This window comes from Rhyacophila brunnea, unplaced genomic scaffold (genome assembly GCF_057557595.1).
Source record: "Rhyacophila brunnea isolate RB1 unplaced genomic scaffold, BYU_Rbru_1.0 scaffold_1, whole genome shotgun sequence".
Lineage (NCBI taxonomy): Eukaryota > Metazoa > Arthropoda > Insecta > Trichoptera > Rhyacophilidae > Rhyacophila > Rhyacophila brunnea.
The window spans coordinates 63,882,400-63,897,637 of record NW_028232751.1 but is presented as its reverse complement, the minus strand read 5'-3'; the positions used below and the strand labels follow the sequence as shown (position 1 = coordinate 63,897,637).

The 15,238-nt window shown below is 34.4% G+C and overlaps 1 protein-coding gene across 1 annotated transcript; it reads right to left on the bottom strand.

Moving 5' to 3' along the window:
* Positions 1–1,022: 1,022 nt before the first annotated feature.
* Positions 1,023–3,840, bottom strand: LOC147080091 (uncharacterized). Its single transcript, XM_085959446.1, has 3 exons — positions 3,252–3,840; positions 2,495–2,680; positions 1,023–1,789 (listed from the first exon to the last, which is right to left on the bottom strand). The coding sequence occupies exons 1-3, from the start codon at positions 3,327–3,329 to the stop codon at positions 1,274–1,276; spliced, it is 780 nt and encodes a 259-aa protein (XP_085815572.1). The 5' UTR covers positions 3,330–3,840; the 3' UTR covers positions 1,023–1,273.
* Between the last annotated feature and the right edge of the window lie 11,398 nt (positions 3,841–15,238).

Sequence of the window (15,238 nt, the reverse complement as noted above, 5' to 3'; positions counted from 1 at the left end):
AATATCAAGAAACAAGTTATAAAAAATACATGATTGACATTATAGGCAGTGACGTCCTGTAGAGATAGGCAGACCAAACGTTGCTTAGGAGCAGCACATTATGGCAGAAATACGAATATTATAGTTTTGAGAGAAGTTTGTCTAAACAATATATTCTTCGCTGCACCGAACAACTGTACAAGTAAACATCAACAAATATGTAATTAGATTTTCACGTTTTGATCATATTGCTTTGCTTAAGATGTCTGAGATTGAATTGCAATACAATAATTTGGTATATTTGAAGCCACTTTTAATAAAAATATTTTGTAACTGAAAATTGATCCGTTGAAAATGTTTTAAATTTTATTTCAGCATGAAAATGATAAGAATTCTATTACTATTCATTTAAATATTATAGAATCACAACAAGAAATGGCCATAAAATCACATAAAGTCTGTTGATTTCAATAGACATATATATATCTTGATTAATAATTATTGTTCGCATACTTAATCATCAGCCAAAATTAATTCGACAATTTATGTATTTCAATATATAAATTCATTTTGTAACAACTATGTAAAGGTATGATTGCATTTATATATATTTCTTTATAATATTAATTGGATATTTGTATGCAATCTTATAATTACCAATTTTTGAATTTGAATCAATTTATGTAAAATAAATATATGTGTATCATGATAAATATTTGGACTTCATTTTTTACTTTCCACATATAAAACAATCTTTATATACGGTACATAAATACCATTTATAAAGTGATCATGCACCTGTGTTTAATTTGTTGCTTTATGTATATATAATCCAATATTATTCTTCCTATTTTGGAATAATAATCCATACTCTTCATCATCAATAAGAGATAACATATAAATAAAAAAAACTATTGTATGAGAGTATGTACATTTTTATTTAATGATACAAGATCAAAAGTCAATACAAGAACCAAAAAAACATGCATACTTCAACCAATATACTATGTTTAAAAAAAAAAACACAATACTATAAAGCACAAGTTACAATCTCACACAAAATTATAAACATTTCTTACTATCTAAAGTCATATATCGTAATTTTATAGAAAGCAGACAGTTACATTAAAATTAATATTCATAACGCTTAATAATGTAAATTATCAATAAAATCTATCAAATGTCATTGAATTCAGCAAAATACAATAAATTATTTCAAATATGACTTGACAGAGTGAAATTGATGAAATGAAAAAAACAAATGTTAAAACTACAGTTGGTCACAAACAAAACTTTAAGGACCTTCACGTCTAGCCTCTGTTGATTCGCGGATGGCCATTGTTAAGTCTTTGAGTAATACTTCAAGAGTCCTCGTTGATTCTTGAAGAAACTCCATTTTCTTTTGTTTTAATACAAGCATTTCTGCTGCAATTTGAGCAGGTGTGAGCTCCCGTGGTTGAGGGCCCACTGACTCCGTTGTTTGGTCATTACCATTATAATATGCCAACCGTTTAGGGGCTAGACGTGAAGGTGGAGCTGCAGGGGTGGTAGTAGTGGTGGTGGACAGAATTGATATTGGGGTCGCCTCTGCATGTGACGTTGATGGCCTCATTGACGTGGACGGCATTAATGGTGTTAATGTCGCAGCCATACCTGCCATCAGCGTTGTCACAGACGTTGACGGCATAATTGGTGACGTTGCAGCCATACCTGCCATCAGCGTTGTCACAGACGTTGACGGCATAATTGGTGACGTTGCAGCCAAACCTGCCGTCAGCGTTGTCGGTGAGTATGTCGCCGACGTAATCACCTGGAAAGGATACAGATTAGGATCAGAAGACAGCATTATATTTTAATTTCTTATTATTTTGTCCACATTAAAAATGACAAAAATTCTTTCCTTTTATTCACCAATACCGGGATCTAGTCTTCTATTAATATACAGCATGGTCGGATTACCCGCAGCATAATTATTATCCATTATAAAAATAAGATTGAAAATAGATACTTTTCTATAAATTTTAAAATAAATAACGGCATACTATTATCCTTTTCATGAATTATGAAGAGTTTAATTAGCTGTGGTATACCTAATATATATACCTTCATGAAGTAGTATTACCTGAAATAATCACTTAGGTAAGAAAGTAGATTTACCTGAGTTCATTTAAATCATATCAGCAGATTATAATCCATTCCCAAGATAGGGTTTCCCAAAAAAAAGGGAAATTTTATATTCCAAGAAAAAGATTTTATGTTTATTTTGAGTTTATTCAAGCATGCTTTTACCTGAGTGATAATAACAGTTAAAGAAAACATGTAGGTAATAAAAACTGTACCAAATTATTTATAATACCTTGACTTATGTTATGGTACCATTATAATTATATCTATTGCATTTGAATACGCGTAAACTGATTAAAATCAAACAAAGACTAATAAAGAATGAAGTAGCAGTTAGCAGGTTTGAACTCACATTGGTTAATATCGCAGAATTAAAATAATGTGAACTTACAATACTCTCTCTTATTATTCCGTTACTAGGGAGACCTGACGATACGGTCTCCGTCAACATCTCCGCCACCCTCTGTTGCACTGCGGTTAACTCGACATTACACGGTGGACCGCCCCCAGTTTGCTTTCGCCACAGCAGTATTTTTGACTGCTTATTTTTTACAGCTTGCCGTAAATCATGCCACGTCTGTAAAACAATAATGACATATTAGGAAACTGTCTCATATGATGGTATGGCAGTGGCGAAGGGTGGAGGTAAGCTGCTAAGATCCGACATAGATAGTGTACACTAAACTTTGTCAGTCCAATGTATTTTTGTTTTCATTGACCAAAGACTACAATATGTGGATGTGGTTGTTACATTTTAAAATTCAATTAAACCCTCCAAGCAATAGTAAATAAGTCAACAAAATATTCATTGATCTATAAAATATCCAAAATTATGTCATCAAACCATACAACATTTTTGATATTTTATAGATAGAATAAAATTTTGTATCAATTTTGGTTTGATTTGGGCGGGGTTAAATTGAATTTTAAAAACTAACCTGCACCCTCTGTAAATTGTGTTCTTAGTTCAATGAAAATAAATAAGTATGACTGAAAAAGTTGAGTATCCACCCCTTGCGATTGTGGTATGGTTATTAAATATATCTCACAATTGTATTTGAAGGAATTCTCTCATCTCTGAGGGTGTATTCATATATTTGGTGTAACCATATGATTATAATAAAATTAATTAATGTGTATATAAATACCTTCCGCCAGCCGGATCCATCTTTTTTAGCACCCACCCGGGAATTCAATTTATGGCTAATGGCCGTCCACAGCTGCATCGCGTCCGTTGTGGTAAAATATGGCGTGAAACGGCTACTTACAAGCCGTGGATTTTTTGTAAAATATATAATAGAACAGGTTATGTATGCATATTGAGAAATTCTCAAAAAGAATTCGTATCCATAATAGATATAATGGAAATGTGGTAAATAGTATTTAAGATAATGGACAAAGCCATGATAGTTGAATGTGATGTTTATGATAACAATATGATTCAGACCATTACAAGATAATTGTCAGTATTCAATGAACTTTTGTTGATATCAAATATTTGGCACTATCCACTTACCGATTAATAAATCAGTCAGGAGATTCTGCTATTCCTCGCTGACTTTCATTATTCTAGAAAAATAAAAACTACGATTAGGGTGTATTTCTAAGACAATCACTAGGTACTATTATATGAAAGAAATGAATTATTAAAGTTATAAATAACTTTAATTTTGTGGTATAAGGTCACTGAATCAGGCCACGAGGGGAATAATTAATAATATAATGAAATGGTATACGATTATTTAGCATGTATACATTACAACGAAGAAGCAAAAGAAATTAAATATAACATGCACATTAAATGAAACAAATTTTGAGTTCAAATAAAATAGATATGACTTATTCATACAGTACAGATAAATATTAAATCACTTACTGTTTATATTCCGGTTGGATTGAGGGTATTAAAAGTTCTTCTGTCTTCACTGGAAGTCAAGAAACGATTGAATATTCGGTTGCATGTACACTTCATAATATTTATGTTTATAGCCGCGTTTGACAGTACACAGTCCCATAGACATCAAACTTATCAAAAACTGACCATAAAGAAAAATATTTTTCTGATTTTGGTAGAAAGAATACTTGATCCAAATAAGCATGCATACCCGAACACTATGGCCATCCTCCCACGGCGCAACTGAAATCTGATGGAACTAGTTTGTGAAGGAACTCATAAACTGACCAATGTGATGCTTCGCACACGGCGCTACTGAAACCCAGTTGAAATAATAATCACATAACCTCAAACTGTCAAACTCAACTATCAACCGTGTTGTACAAAAACTGACAACACGCGCGCTGCAGCGTTTACATACGGTTATTTTGATTTTCCAATTAATATTTAACCAATTTTGGTAAGAAAATATGATTTTTCACCGAAATCTAATGATGTTGGTACCACTGTTTTACGGTGACTGGAAACTTCAGAGACCGCGCGACTAGCATGTCGCATCTCTTCGCGACCGTTTTGAAGCTGAGAGATTCCAGTCTCGCCGTCAGCGAGCCGCCATTGAAATACATTAGCTAGATACTGGCTGGAATTTTAGTTTCAGTTCCGACGGACATAAGTTGCGCCGTGGGAGGATGGCCTATGATTTGAGTGAAACATAACGGAACACGAAGCGAAGTATGTATACAATTCCTCAAGCACTTCCATGAACACTCGACTAGTTAGTAAATGGTTGTAAACGGAAACAGCGTAAGGGTGGAGGGTAATAAACCATTCGGTTTGGCTTATTCCATGGATGGCCTGTAATAAATACTTTGTTTGGTGTTGTGACGTAGGAGTTGCCGTTTTATGGAAATAAATGATTGAATTAATTTTAAGCGCTGGCAACACTAATTAGTTATCAGAAAAGCGTTTCCGTGGACATTTACCAAACGGTCCCAAACCAAACCTCCCATTTCGTTTGTTTGATGCAGGTTGAAAGATACAGACTTCTAGTTACATGACATGTACATTGTAATATTGTATAAATTGATCAGAGGGTATCAACACAACACTAAAAATAATGTATATCTTTGGGTTCTGTCAGGACTGTCAGCGCTGTATGGCGACTGTATGTAAGTATTACTAAGCACTGCTATTATAGCATCGGACACGTTTCCTATGCATCTGCTTACTGATGCCTGGCTCATTGCGCAGAAGACTTGGCCTACCCGTTTTTACTACGCTCCATCTGCGTAGAAACGCAAAATAGTCAAAACCTACAATTCAAATAAAGGAGACATGTCATTTCAATATCATATTCCCTTCAAATCCTGTTAACCCTTCATGGTAAATGCTTATTTACATGTGCAGTTATGAAACTGAGTAAATCTATCTTACCCATGAGCCATGGCAATCTTGCGCTGTCATAAAGTAAGGTTATATTAAATGTCGATGTAATTTGTCGCACGCCATCTCCTTATATCTTGTGTAATAAGCATTCAGAAGACGTGTACATTTTATCAACACACAACTGTCACTTTGACATTCGTATATGTATTTAGTCTATGGCTGCATCCAATGCTGCCATCTTGTTTTCAGATAATTAAAATACACTTTACGCGAAGTGGGTAAAAGTTGTAGCAATTCTGAAAGCGCTGTGCACGATCGTGCACGATTTTTTTTTCGTTTGCGCACCTATAATAACCGAAAAATTCCAATTTCAAATTGGGTGTTCCAGTTAAACGTTGAGTCACCAAATATTGACATTTCATCTTTTTTTGAGTGCATTCCTTAGTGCACGTTTGTGCACGCACATTAAGGGGGTTATTCGCATTTCAATTTGGGTGATCCAGCTAAATGCTGGATACTTGTGTCACTAAACTTGGGTTTTTCCTTAAATTTAAATTGTAAACATTTGTGCGTTGGAAGTGAACGTTAGTGCACGATTTTGTTTTGCTTTTTCACCTATATTCAGTGCGCTATTTAATTTTTAAGTTTATATGCAAAACCTGTCTGCGTGGGTTTAAATTTTTTTTAGTGAAATCTTTTGACGCATAGCTAGTGTGCGATTTTGCATACTTTGTTATTTTTTTTCTCATATATTAAGTAAGTTATTCGATATTAAATATTTTATGAACGTTAAGTAGAACCACCCAACAAACTTTTTTAACTTTTTATTATGTCATCAATTTGTCTATTATTGGTTTACGTTTGTGTACGTGCTCTTTTTGTTTTCTTGATCATCCAGTCAAAAGAGTCTACACAAAATAGCCAAAACGGTGTAATGCTCACTAAATATGTCGGTTTATAATAGACTACCTTAAAATTGACATTTTGATTAAACAAAAGTGTCAAAATTACAAAAACATTCAACATTCTTAACATTTATCTTTTTATTTATGATTTTGAATAGATCAATGTCAGTTGCATACGGGAAAAGCAGTAATTAATAATTATTCTTAGGTACCTACTGTTTTTTAACAATATGATCCGTAATAAAAATAAATAAGTTATTAGAATACAATTAGGTATGCATACTTTTGAAAAATGCAATATGTTTTTATGCAACGATATTTTCTTCAAAAGATAATAATATTGGAATGACATTTATATTTTTTTATATAAAGGGAATAACTTGCAGGAACTTAACTCTTCCTAATAATATTTGCATATTATGAATTTCTTCTTTTTCTGTTTCTCCAGATGGTGCAACGTATGCTTGTAGTTATTGTAGGTATTGTGTTAGGAGAGAAGTGTTAGTCAAAAACTTCATATCATGCTCTTCAGAATCGATATCAAATGAAGTTTTATAGGTACTTTAAAAAGTTATTGCCTCTGACGGCTTCGACAATTGTTTCACGGAAATGGTTTTCTTCTGAATATGTGCGTTTATTAGTTCTTAAGCAACGTACCTACTTACATATCTTTTTACATTTATATTTAAACTCATCACGATTATGAGTTTTTAAATGACATATTTGTTTAGGTACATTCAAAATAAAATTCATCACACGCAAATGGTTTTTCTCCTGTTTCGTTTTATGAGCGTTAAGATAACATTGTGCCGAGCCTCCGTATAAGTAATCAATTTATTTAAAAGGTTATTCACCATTGTGTATATGTGTTTGAAGATTACTCCGTCGCGAGCATCTAAATGAACATACCTTGCATTTATAAGATTTTTCACGAGTATGTTCTATATAATATGTATATATTCATTTCATGTCTTTTAAGACAACAAAGTCGCACGCATTTATATGAATATACATCGCATTTTAAAGATTTTTATCCGGAATTTGTCATTTGTTTTTTTTAAGATGTCTAAGTTGCAAGCATCTATATGAGCATACATTGCATTTATAAGGTTTTTCACCATCCACCAAAAATGGCCGCGCGGCCTAAGCGTTGGCATAGTTCTAATCCTCGGTCTGGCAAGTACGCATATTATTCGCGAGAATCTATATGAACATACATTGCATTTATTAGATTTTTCATTAGAATGTGTCATTGTATGTCTTTTAAAACTTTAATTCGCGAGCATCTATATGAACACAAATCGCATTTGTTAGTGTGTTCACCAGTATTGCCATTCCACATGTTTTAAGACTACTAGGTTTTTTAAATGACATATTTGATTACATTTCAAATCACAATCATCACACGCAACTTGTTTTTCTCCTGAATGTGTAAGTTTATGAGTTCTTAAACAACGTATTCGATACGATGCTGCCAAAAGTTGATAAGTCGATAGTTTAAGTATTTTGAGTTTACCACGGATAGGATGTCTATACTTATATACTGTCTCTGTTCTGGCAGAAAACACTAATTGGAGAATACTAGTTTCGAGTAATTTGACTTTGAAGTTTTTAAAATGTTTGAAATGGTCTATCATGTGAGTTTATTAAGTAATCGTAAAAATGATGACTTTAAAAAAAGACTATTTATTAAGAATGTTAAAGTTAAAAAAAAGTAAAATTTTCTTTTTTTATGTTTATATTCTTATTTGTTTAGAAAAAAACGAATAAGTGTTTTTTGCCAGAACACATTTTGTCTTTTTAAGCGGCACTCATTACACTAAGTGTTATTTAGTGTTTTCTGCCAGGAGAAAAATGCAGAATATTCTAAAGCCATTGTCATAGTTTTAGGGAAAAATTTTAGTACGTAAAATTATCTAGGTATTTTTATTAAAAAAATGAGATAGATACATACTGCAATAGTATATTCTTATAGAGCGTAGAGATTATAAGTAGGTACATGTGTAAATAGTGACAAGTAGAAGACATATTAATTAAGGGAATTTCAGAGTAACTATCATTGGTGGAAAAATAGCATCGTTAGAGTCATCATCATCAGTCTGAATCAATACACTGCTGGATGAAGCCCTCTCCGAGCTGATTCCACTTCTCTCTGTCCTGTGCGTTGCGTTGCCACGTACTTCCGCAATACTTAACCATTTCATCGATCCAGCGGCCTCTAGGTCTATTTTGCGGACGTTTTGTACCTCTTGGGTACCACTGGATGACTACATTTGTCCATCGGTTGTCCCTTTTTCGAGCTATGTATCCATCCCATTTCCATTTGTGGTTTTTAGAGAACACTATTACATCGCAAACCCTTGTCTGTTCTCTTATACAATCATTCCGCTTTTTGGTCATTTCGCGTTATGCCCAGCATGCACCTCTCTATACCACGCTGTGCTACTATAAGTTACTGGGTCTTTCCTTTACTTAGGGTCCATGTTTCACACGCACTTGTAATAAATTACGAGAAGCACACACTGGTTTAACATTTTGCGCTTAAGGCACGGGTCATTTTTTGAAGACATTATTCAAACGGTCAAAAGTTTTTCAGCCCAGCTTTCACTTAGCGAACAATTTCATCGAAAATACATCCACCTACAGACACCCTGTTGTCCCAGAAAATATCAATTGAGTTACTGCATATGCAGTGACGTTCCAAGACAAAATGCCGCCCCTAAGCAGTGCCGAAATGCCGCCCCATTTTTTTTTATACCTACCGTATTTTTTATCATCCTTTCATGACACCAATATCTAAGAAATGTGTTGTATGGATACATTACTAACAATACCTATACCACTAAATCTAATTTAAATACATCTCTACTTCAATAGACAAAAAATATTGTGAGTCCACGGTTTCAGATACATTTTAAAATACACGTAACAACTCCAAAGCTCGCGAATGACTGGCAAAAATATTTGGAATTTTTTAAAATTAGGGTATGTAAGTATGTAGGTACCTACCTATAATTCAAATGCAATTCGCTAATCTGCGCATGTGCGCAAGGACGTGACGTCCAAGGACAACGGAAGTAAACTAGGCATCGCGAGACACCGCGAACCCGGCAAAAAATTACAGTCCTATTAAACCTTTTTAGTAATAATTATGTATACACTTTGTTTCCAACCAGTGAGCTGATTTTTTTTAAGGAAAGATATTTCCGTTATAACTAAGTTTAGGTAGCTATTTCTTTATATACCTAATGATTCTCCTCGATTGTCCTCTCTTCGGGTAACTGCCGCCCCCAAGCGACGCTCAATCTGCCTACCCCCACGGGACGTCACTGTGCATATGGCTCTTGCAGACGAATCATAAAATAAATTGCATTTCTCATAATTATTACGAAAAAGTGTTTCAGCAGTGGTTTAATAGAAAATCAACCATGTGCATGTAGTCAAGTTAGGTGGTGATTCGTGAAAGGCATGACCTCTTCTACGACTGGAAACATGACTTTCCTGGTTTCCTATTGCCTCGGGTAGATATATCACAAATGAAATAATTGCGTCTTTCATCTTAGAAGAGTCACGTGAGCTTTGTTAGTAGAAGCACGTCATATTAAATTCGTAGTTAATTTTATTTGAACACGAAGTTAGGTGTACAGAGGGGTGGAGCCCATATGAGTCACGACCTTCGGCCATGAGGTTCCTACTATGAAGAAGAAGAATGATGCTAACACCAAAGTAACCAATACACTGGCTGGATACAATGGCACCATGCCTATATTCTTGACAATGGCCAGCGTTAAATAATATACAAAGTCATACTGCATCTCTCATATACATACGAAACTAAGATGCTCACACAGTGTAATTGTAGTTCCAAGTTAAGTAGTGAGGAGTTGGATTCACGACTACTTCCGATGCTGCTACCGTGACTTTTCATGTATTACTTGCTATCGTCTTAGGTAGACGAATTACAAAATAGACCGTGTATGTATATCATATTGTGCAGGTGAATCAGAGGTGCGTTCGCGGTGCCCATCGAGGATGTGAGGAGTGAGAGCCACGTCGACTCCTTGGCATGGTGCTATATCTTTTCGTGTATATATACTATCGTCTCAGGTAGACAAATTGCAAAACAAACTTTATATGATTCCGGCGAATCCGTTGTACGCGCGGGATTCTCATCAAGTACCAAGTTACGGAGGTGAGGATTGGAAGTCACGACCACTTCCCGACCTGGTACCATAACCTTTCGTGTATACTATCATTTCAAGTAGACAAATCACAAAAATATGTATCTATGATTATGTAAACGGTTTGTTAGGTAACGCACCTGGACTACATGTAAATAATCTTTTTAATGTATTTTATACATCAGTGGCTTGTTGTCGATTTTGATTATAAAATAATAAATGCACAAATAAAAGGACTATGATGATTAAAAGCAATATTTATAATTGCTAATCAGGCTCTGTCAATCTCTCAGATCATAATATTGTTGTAGAATTGTAGAGAATATAGACACTAAGTCGCTTGCCAGTATAAGGTGAAAAGCAAAAATGGTTCTGGCAGAAAACACTAACTCAATAAGTTGTTATTTCCAGGCAACATTTCGTAATTTTTCATTTAGTGCGTTTGCAGAAAACTGTTTTTAGGTAAATGTATATTTTATAAAAATTAGTGTGTTTTTCCAGACGGTAAAGACGGTAAAGGAAAATTTTGGTATAACTAACTCAATGTCATGTTTTCGAATTAGTGTCTTCTGCCAGAACAGTGACGATACGTTTGCCAGATAAAAATATCAAGATCATCCGATTTTTTAAACATAGTTTCTTTAGCAGCTATTCATTATGTTAAAAATACGTAACTCTTGATCTTTCAATTTCCCAACATCAATAGACAGTAAAGATGTTTACAGTTTTAATCTAGATAAAAATCTAACCAATGAAACGCAGTGGTAAAATCTTTGTAATACTAACCTAACCTTACCTAACCTAACAGTTTTATTATTTTTCAATAGTTGAGCTAAAATATAGGACAACCGAAATAATTTTGTAAATATTATGGTAAAATGGCATAGAAATTACATTATTTTCAACAGCAGGTATATGGAAGAATTATCAGAAACATATTCAAATAACATAAACTTATTCAATGAAAGAACTTATGAACTTATACATTCAGGAGCACAGCCGTTTGCGTGTGATGAATGTGATTTCCAATATAATCAAATATGTAATTTAAAAATACCTAGTAAGCTTAAAACATATGGAATGGCAATACTGCTGAAAAACCTTATAAATGCGATGAATGTTCATATAGATGCTCGCAAATTAGTTGTCTTCTCCTCTCTTCTTGGTTGTATACTCATGGCTGAGGATCTTGACTACTTTTAAATTTTGTCATCCTTTGAGCGACCGAGACTTTCAAGCCATCTCGACCTTCCGCTTCTCGCAAATCAGAATGAATGGTGCCAGCAGTACTCGTAAAAAAATGAAATAACACATTGTGACGAAAAACCTAAATGTGATCGGTGTACATATAGAAGCTCGCTAGTTTAAAAATACATAAGATGACAAAAAATAGTGTTAAAAAACCTTATAAATGCAATATATGGTCATAAAGATGCTCGCAACCAAGAAACCTTAAAATCTATAAAATAAAACATAACGGGGCACACCCTCATAAATGCGATTTGTGTTTATATAGATGCTCGCGAATTATTTTTTTAAATGGGTGTGCCCCGTCATGTTTTATTTTATACATTTTAAGGTTTCTAGGTTGCGAGCATCTTTATGAACATATATTGTATTTATAAGGTTTTTGAACACAATTTTTTGTCATGTAATGTATTTTTAAACTAGCGAGCATCTATATGTACACATATCACATTTAGGTTATTCGTCACAATGTGTTATTTCATGTTTTTTACGAGTATTGCTGGCACCATTCATTCTGCTTTGCGAGAAGCGGAAGGTCGAGATGGCTTGAAAGTCTTGGTCGCTCAAAGGATAACAAAATTTAAAAGCAGCCAAGATCCTCAGCCATGAGTATACAACCAAGAAGAGAGGAGAAGACAACTAATTTGCGAGCATCTATATGAACATTCATCGCATTTATAAGGTTTTTCAGCAGTATTGCCATTCTATATGTTTTAAGCTTACTAGGTATTTTTAAATTACATATTTGATTATATTGGAAATCACATTCATCACACGCAAACGGCTGTGCTCCTGAATGTATAAGTTCATAAGTTCTTTCATTGAATAAGTTTATGTTATTTGAATATGTTTCTGATAATTCTTCCATATACCTTCTGTTGAAAATAATGTAATTTCTATGCCATTTTACCATAATATTTACAAAATTATTTCGGTTGTCCTATATTTTAGCTCAACTATTGAAAAATAATAAAACTGTTAGGTTAGGTTAGGTTAGGTTAGTATTACAAAGATTTTACCACTGCGTTTCATTGGTTAGATTTTTATCTAGATTAAAACTTTTAACATCTTTACTGTCTTTTGATGTTGGGAAATTGAAAGATCAAGAGTTACGTATTTTTAACATAATGAATAGCTGCTAAAGAAACTATGTTTAAAAAATCGGATGATCTTGATATTTTTATCTGGCAAACGTATATAAGTATTGACATCCTATCCGTGGTAAACTCAAAATACCTAAACTATCGACTTACCAACTTTTGGCAGCATCGTATCGAATATTTTGTTTAAGAACTCATAAACTTACACATTCAGGAGAAAAACAAGTTGCGTGTGATGATTGTGATTTGAAATGTAATCAAATATGTCATTTAAAAAACCTAGTAGTCTTAAAACATGTGGAATGGCAATACTGGTGGACACACTAACAAATGCGATTTGTGTTCATATAGATGCTCGCGAATTAAAGTTTTAAAAGACATACAATGACACATTCTAATGAAAAATCTAATAAATGCAATGTATGTTCATATAGATTCTCGCGGATAATATGCGTACTTGCCAGACCGAGGATTAGAACTATGCCAACGCTTAGGCCGCGCGGCCATTTTTGGTGGATGGTGAAAAACCTTATAAATGCAATGTATGCTCATATAGATGCTTGCAACTTAGACATCTTAAAAACAAACAATAGACAAATTCCGGTGAAAAACCTTTAAAATGCGATGTATATTCATATAAATGCGTGCGACTTTGTTGTCTTAAAAGACGTGAAATGAATAAATACATATTATATTATATTTACGAGCGGCACAAATCTGAATCCGACCTTATTGAGGCGGACTGGAGCCTCATAAAGAGTGCGATTGTGTCGTCGGCCCGTACCGTCCTTGGTACCAGAAGGAGTGAGCAGCCAAAGTGGATGTCTGATGAAACGTGGGTTGAAATTGGAAAACGAGCCAGGCTTAAAGCCCTGAGAGACGAGGAGACAGACCCCGACCGAACCGAGGACCGCCGGACTGACTACCAGATCCAAGACAGGGTAGTCAAACGATCCGTGCGGTTGGACAAGCGCAATTTTATGAACCGGCAAATTGAAGCGGCAGAGGAGGCAGCAAGCAGAAATGACACCCGGAAACTCACCCTCTAGAAAAATTTCTTAGATTTTAATTTCTAACACAAAAATTTCGAAACACTAATGTCGGGTTTTTTTAGAAACTCAATCTCTAATGGAAATGTCAAAAAATTCTCGGTGTCCACCCAAATTCCGGAGTGGTGTACACCGAGTGCAATAGACAAAAGTCCGATAAACGAGAAATTAAGAGGTGTTCTATTGGGTAGGTTTGTGTACCTATAAGTTAAATGCAATAATACTTTTTTTCCATTTTCAGTTAATATTTTGGAACTTCACTATTAAAAAACTCAAAATCGACGATAAAAATTCGACGAAAAGTACGACTACATCCACCACCATGGGCTGACAGGGCTACAGCCTAGGGGCCCGGGCTTAAGAGGGCCTTGCGTGGCGGCTCGTCTAATTGTGAGATAAAAACACACCAGAAATTTGTTATGTGTAATGTAATGTAATGGCGCTATACTACTTCATCAAAATTAACATAAAAAATATGAAGTATGATAAAATTATGATATACGTAACTACATGATAATAATTCACGTGTATCATTTTATATTACCATTATTTTTAGTGTTTCTAGAAAAATAAAAATGGTTATTTATCAAATATCGAAGGGTCGAATGCTACTTGGTTACCACAAGAGGGGGTCGCGACCAGTGGTTCATAGTATGATAACGATCGATAATATGATATGAGGTCCGACAAATCAAGAATTCAAGGGAATTATTTAACAATATATAGATAAATCCACGGAATACCATTTGGGAACACTACTGTAGAACAGCACATTCCCCTTAACCCTGGTGATAGGTAAGGGGCCCCGCCAAACATTCATGATGTGGGGGCCATGCCCACCATAGTCGGTGGTGGTGTAAATAAATAAAAAAAAAAATTATCGGTGGAATTCAGCATAAATATTGTGGCTCTAGACCAATGGTTCTTAACCGGTGCACCGCTGGCTTGTTGCAAGTGCACCGCGAAAATAATGATAAAAGCAGAAAAATCCGCGAAATAGCGAAAACTGAAAAAGTCCTTCGTGAAATTATAAAAGCCTATCAAAGATCTAATGTGATTTCGATGTTGCCGAATCGATCGCACGCGTCTACCGTTGGCCTCACAGGTTTTCGTTTCATAAATGAAAACAAAATAGTGGATCAATATCTATGCTGCAAAGAACTCACCGAGTGTACGACATGACAAGGTGTTTTTGATTCTATTTCTTCATATTAAGAACAATCTAAAATATCATGGAGGAATTTGTATGGATGGTGCTCCGTCAATGTTAGGCTCATTTAAAGGATTTGCTACTCTCGCAAAGACAAGAAACCCTAACATTATATCTACGCACTGTTTTATTTACACAGGGAATCTATAGTTTCGAAAACAT

Bases quoted from the DNA above. Each gene is read 5' to 3' on its own strand.
- LOC147080091 (XM_085959446.1), bottom strand. From the start codon at position 3,329: ATGCAGCTGTGGACGGCCATTAGCCATAAATTGAATTCCCGGGTGGGT. The intron at 2,681-3,251 runs GTATTTATATAC...ATTGTTTTACAG, and splicing joins ATGGATCCGGCTGGCGGAAG to ACGTGGCATGATTTACGGCA. The intron at 1,790-2,494 runs GTAAGTTCACAT...TATCCTTTCCAG, and splicing joins GAATAATAAGAGAGAGTATT to GTGATTACGTCGGCGACATA.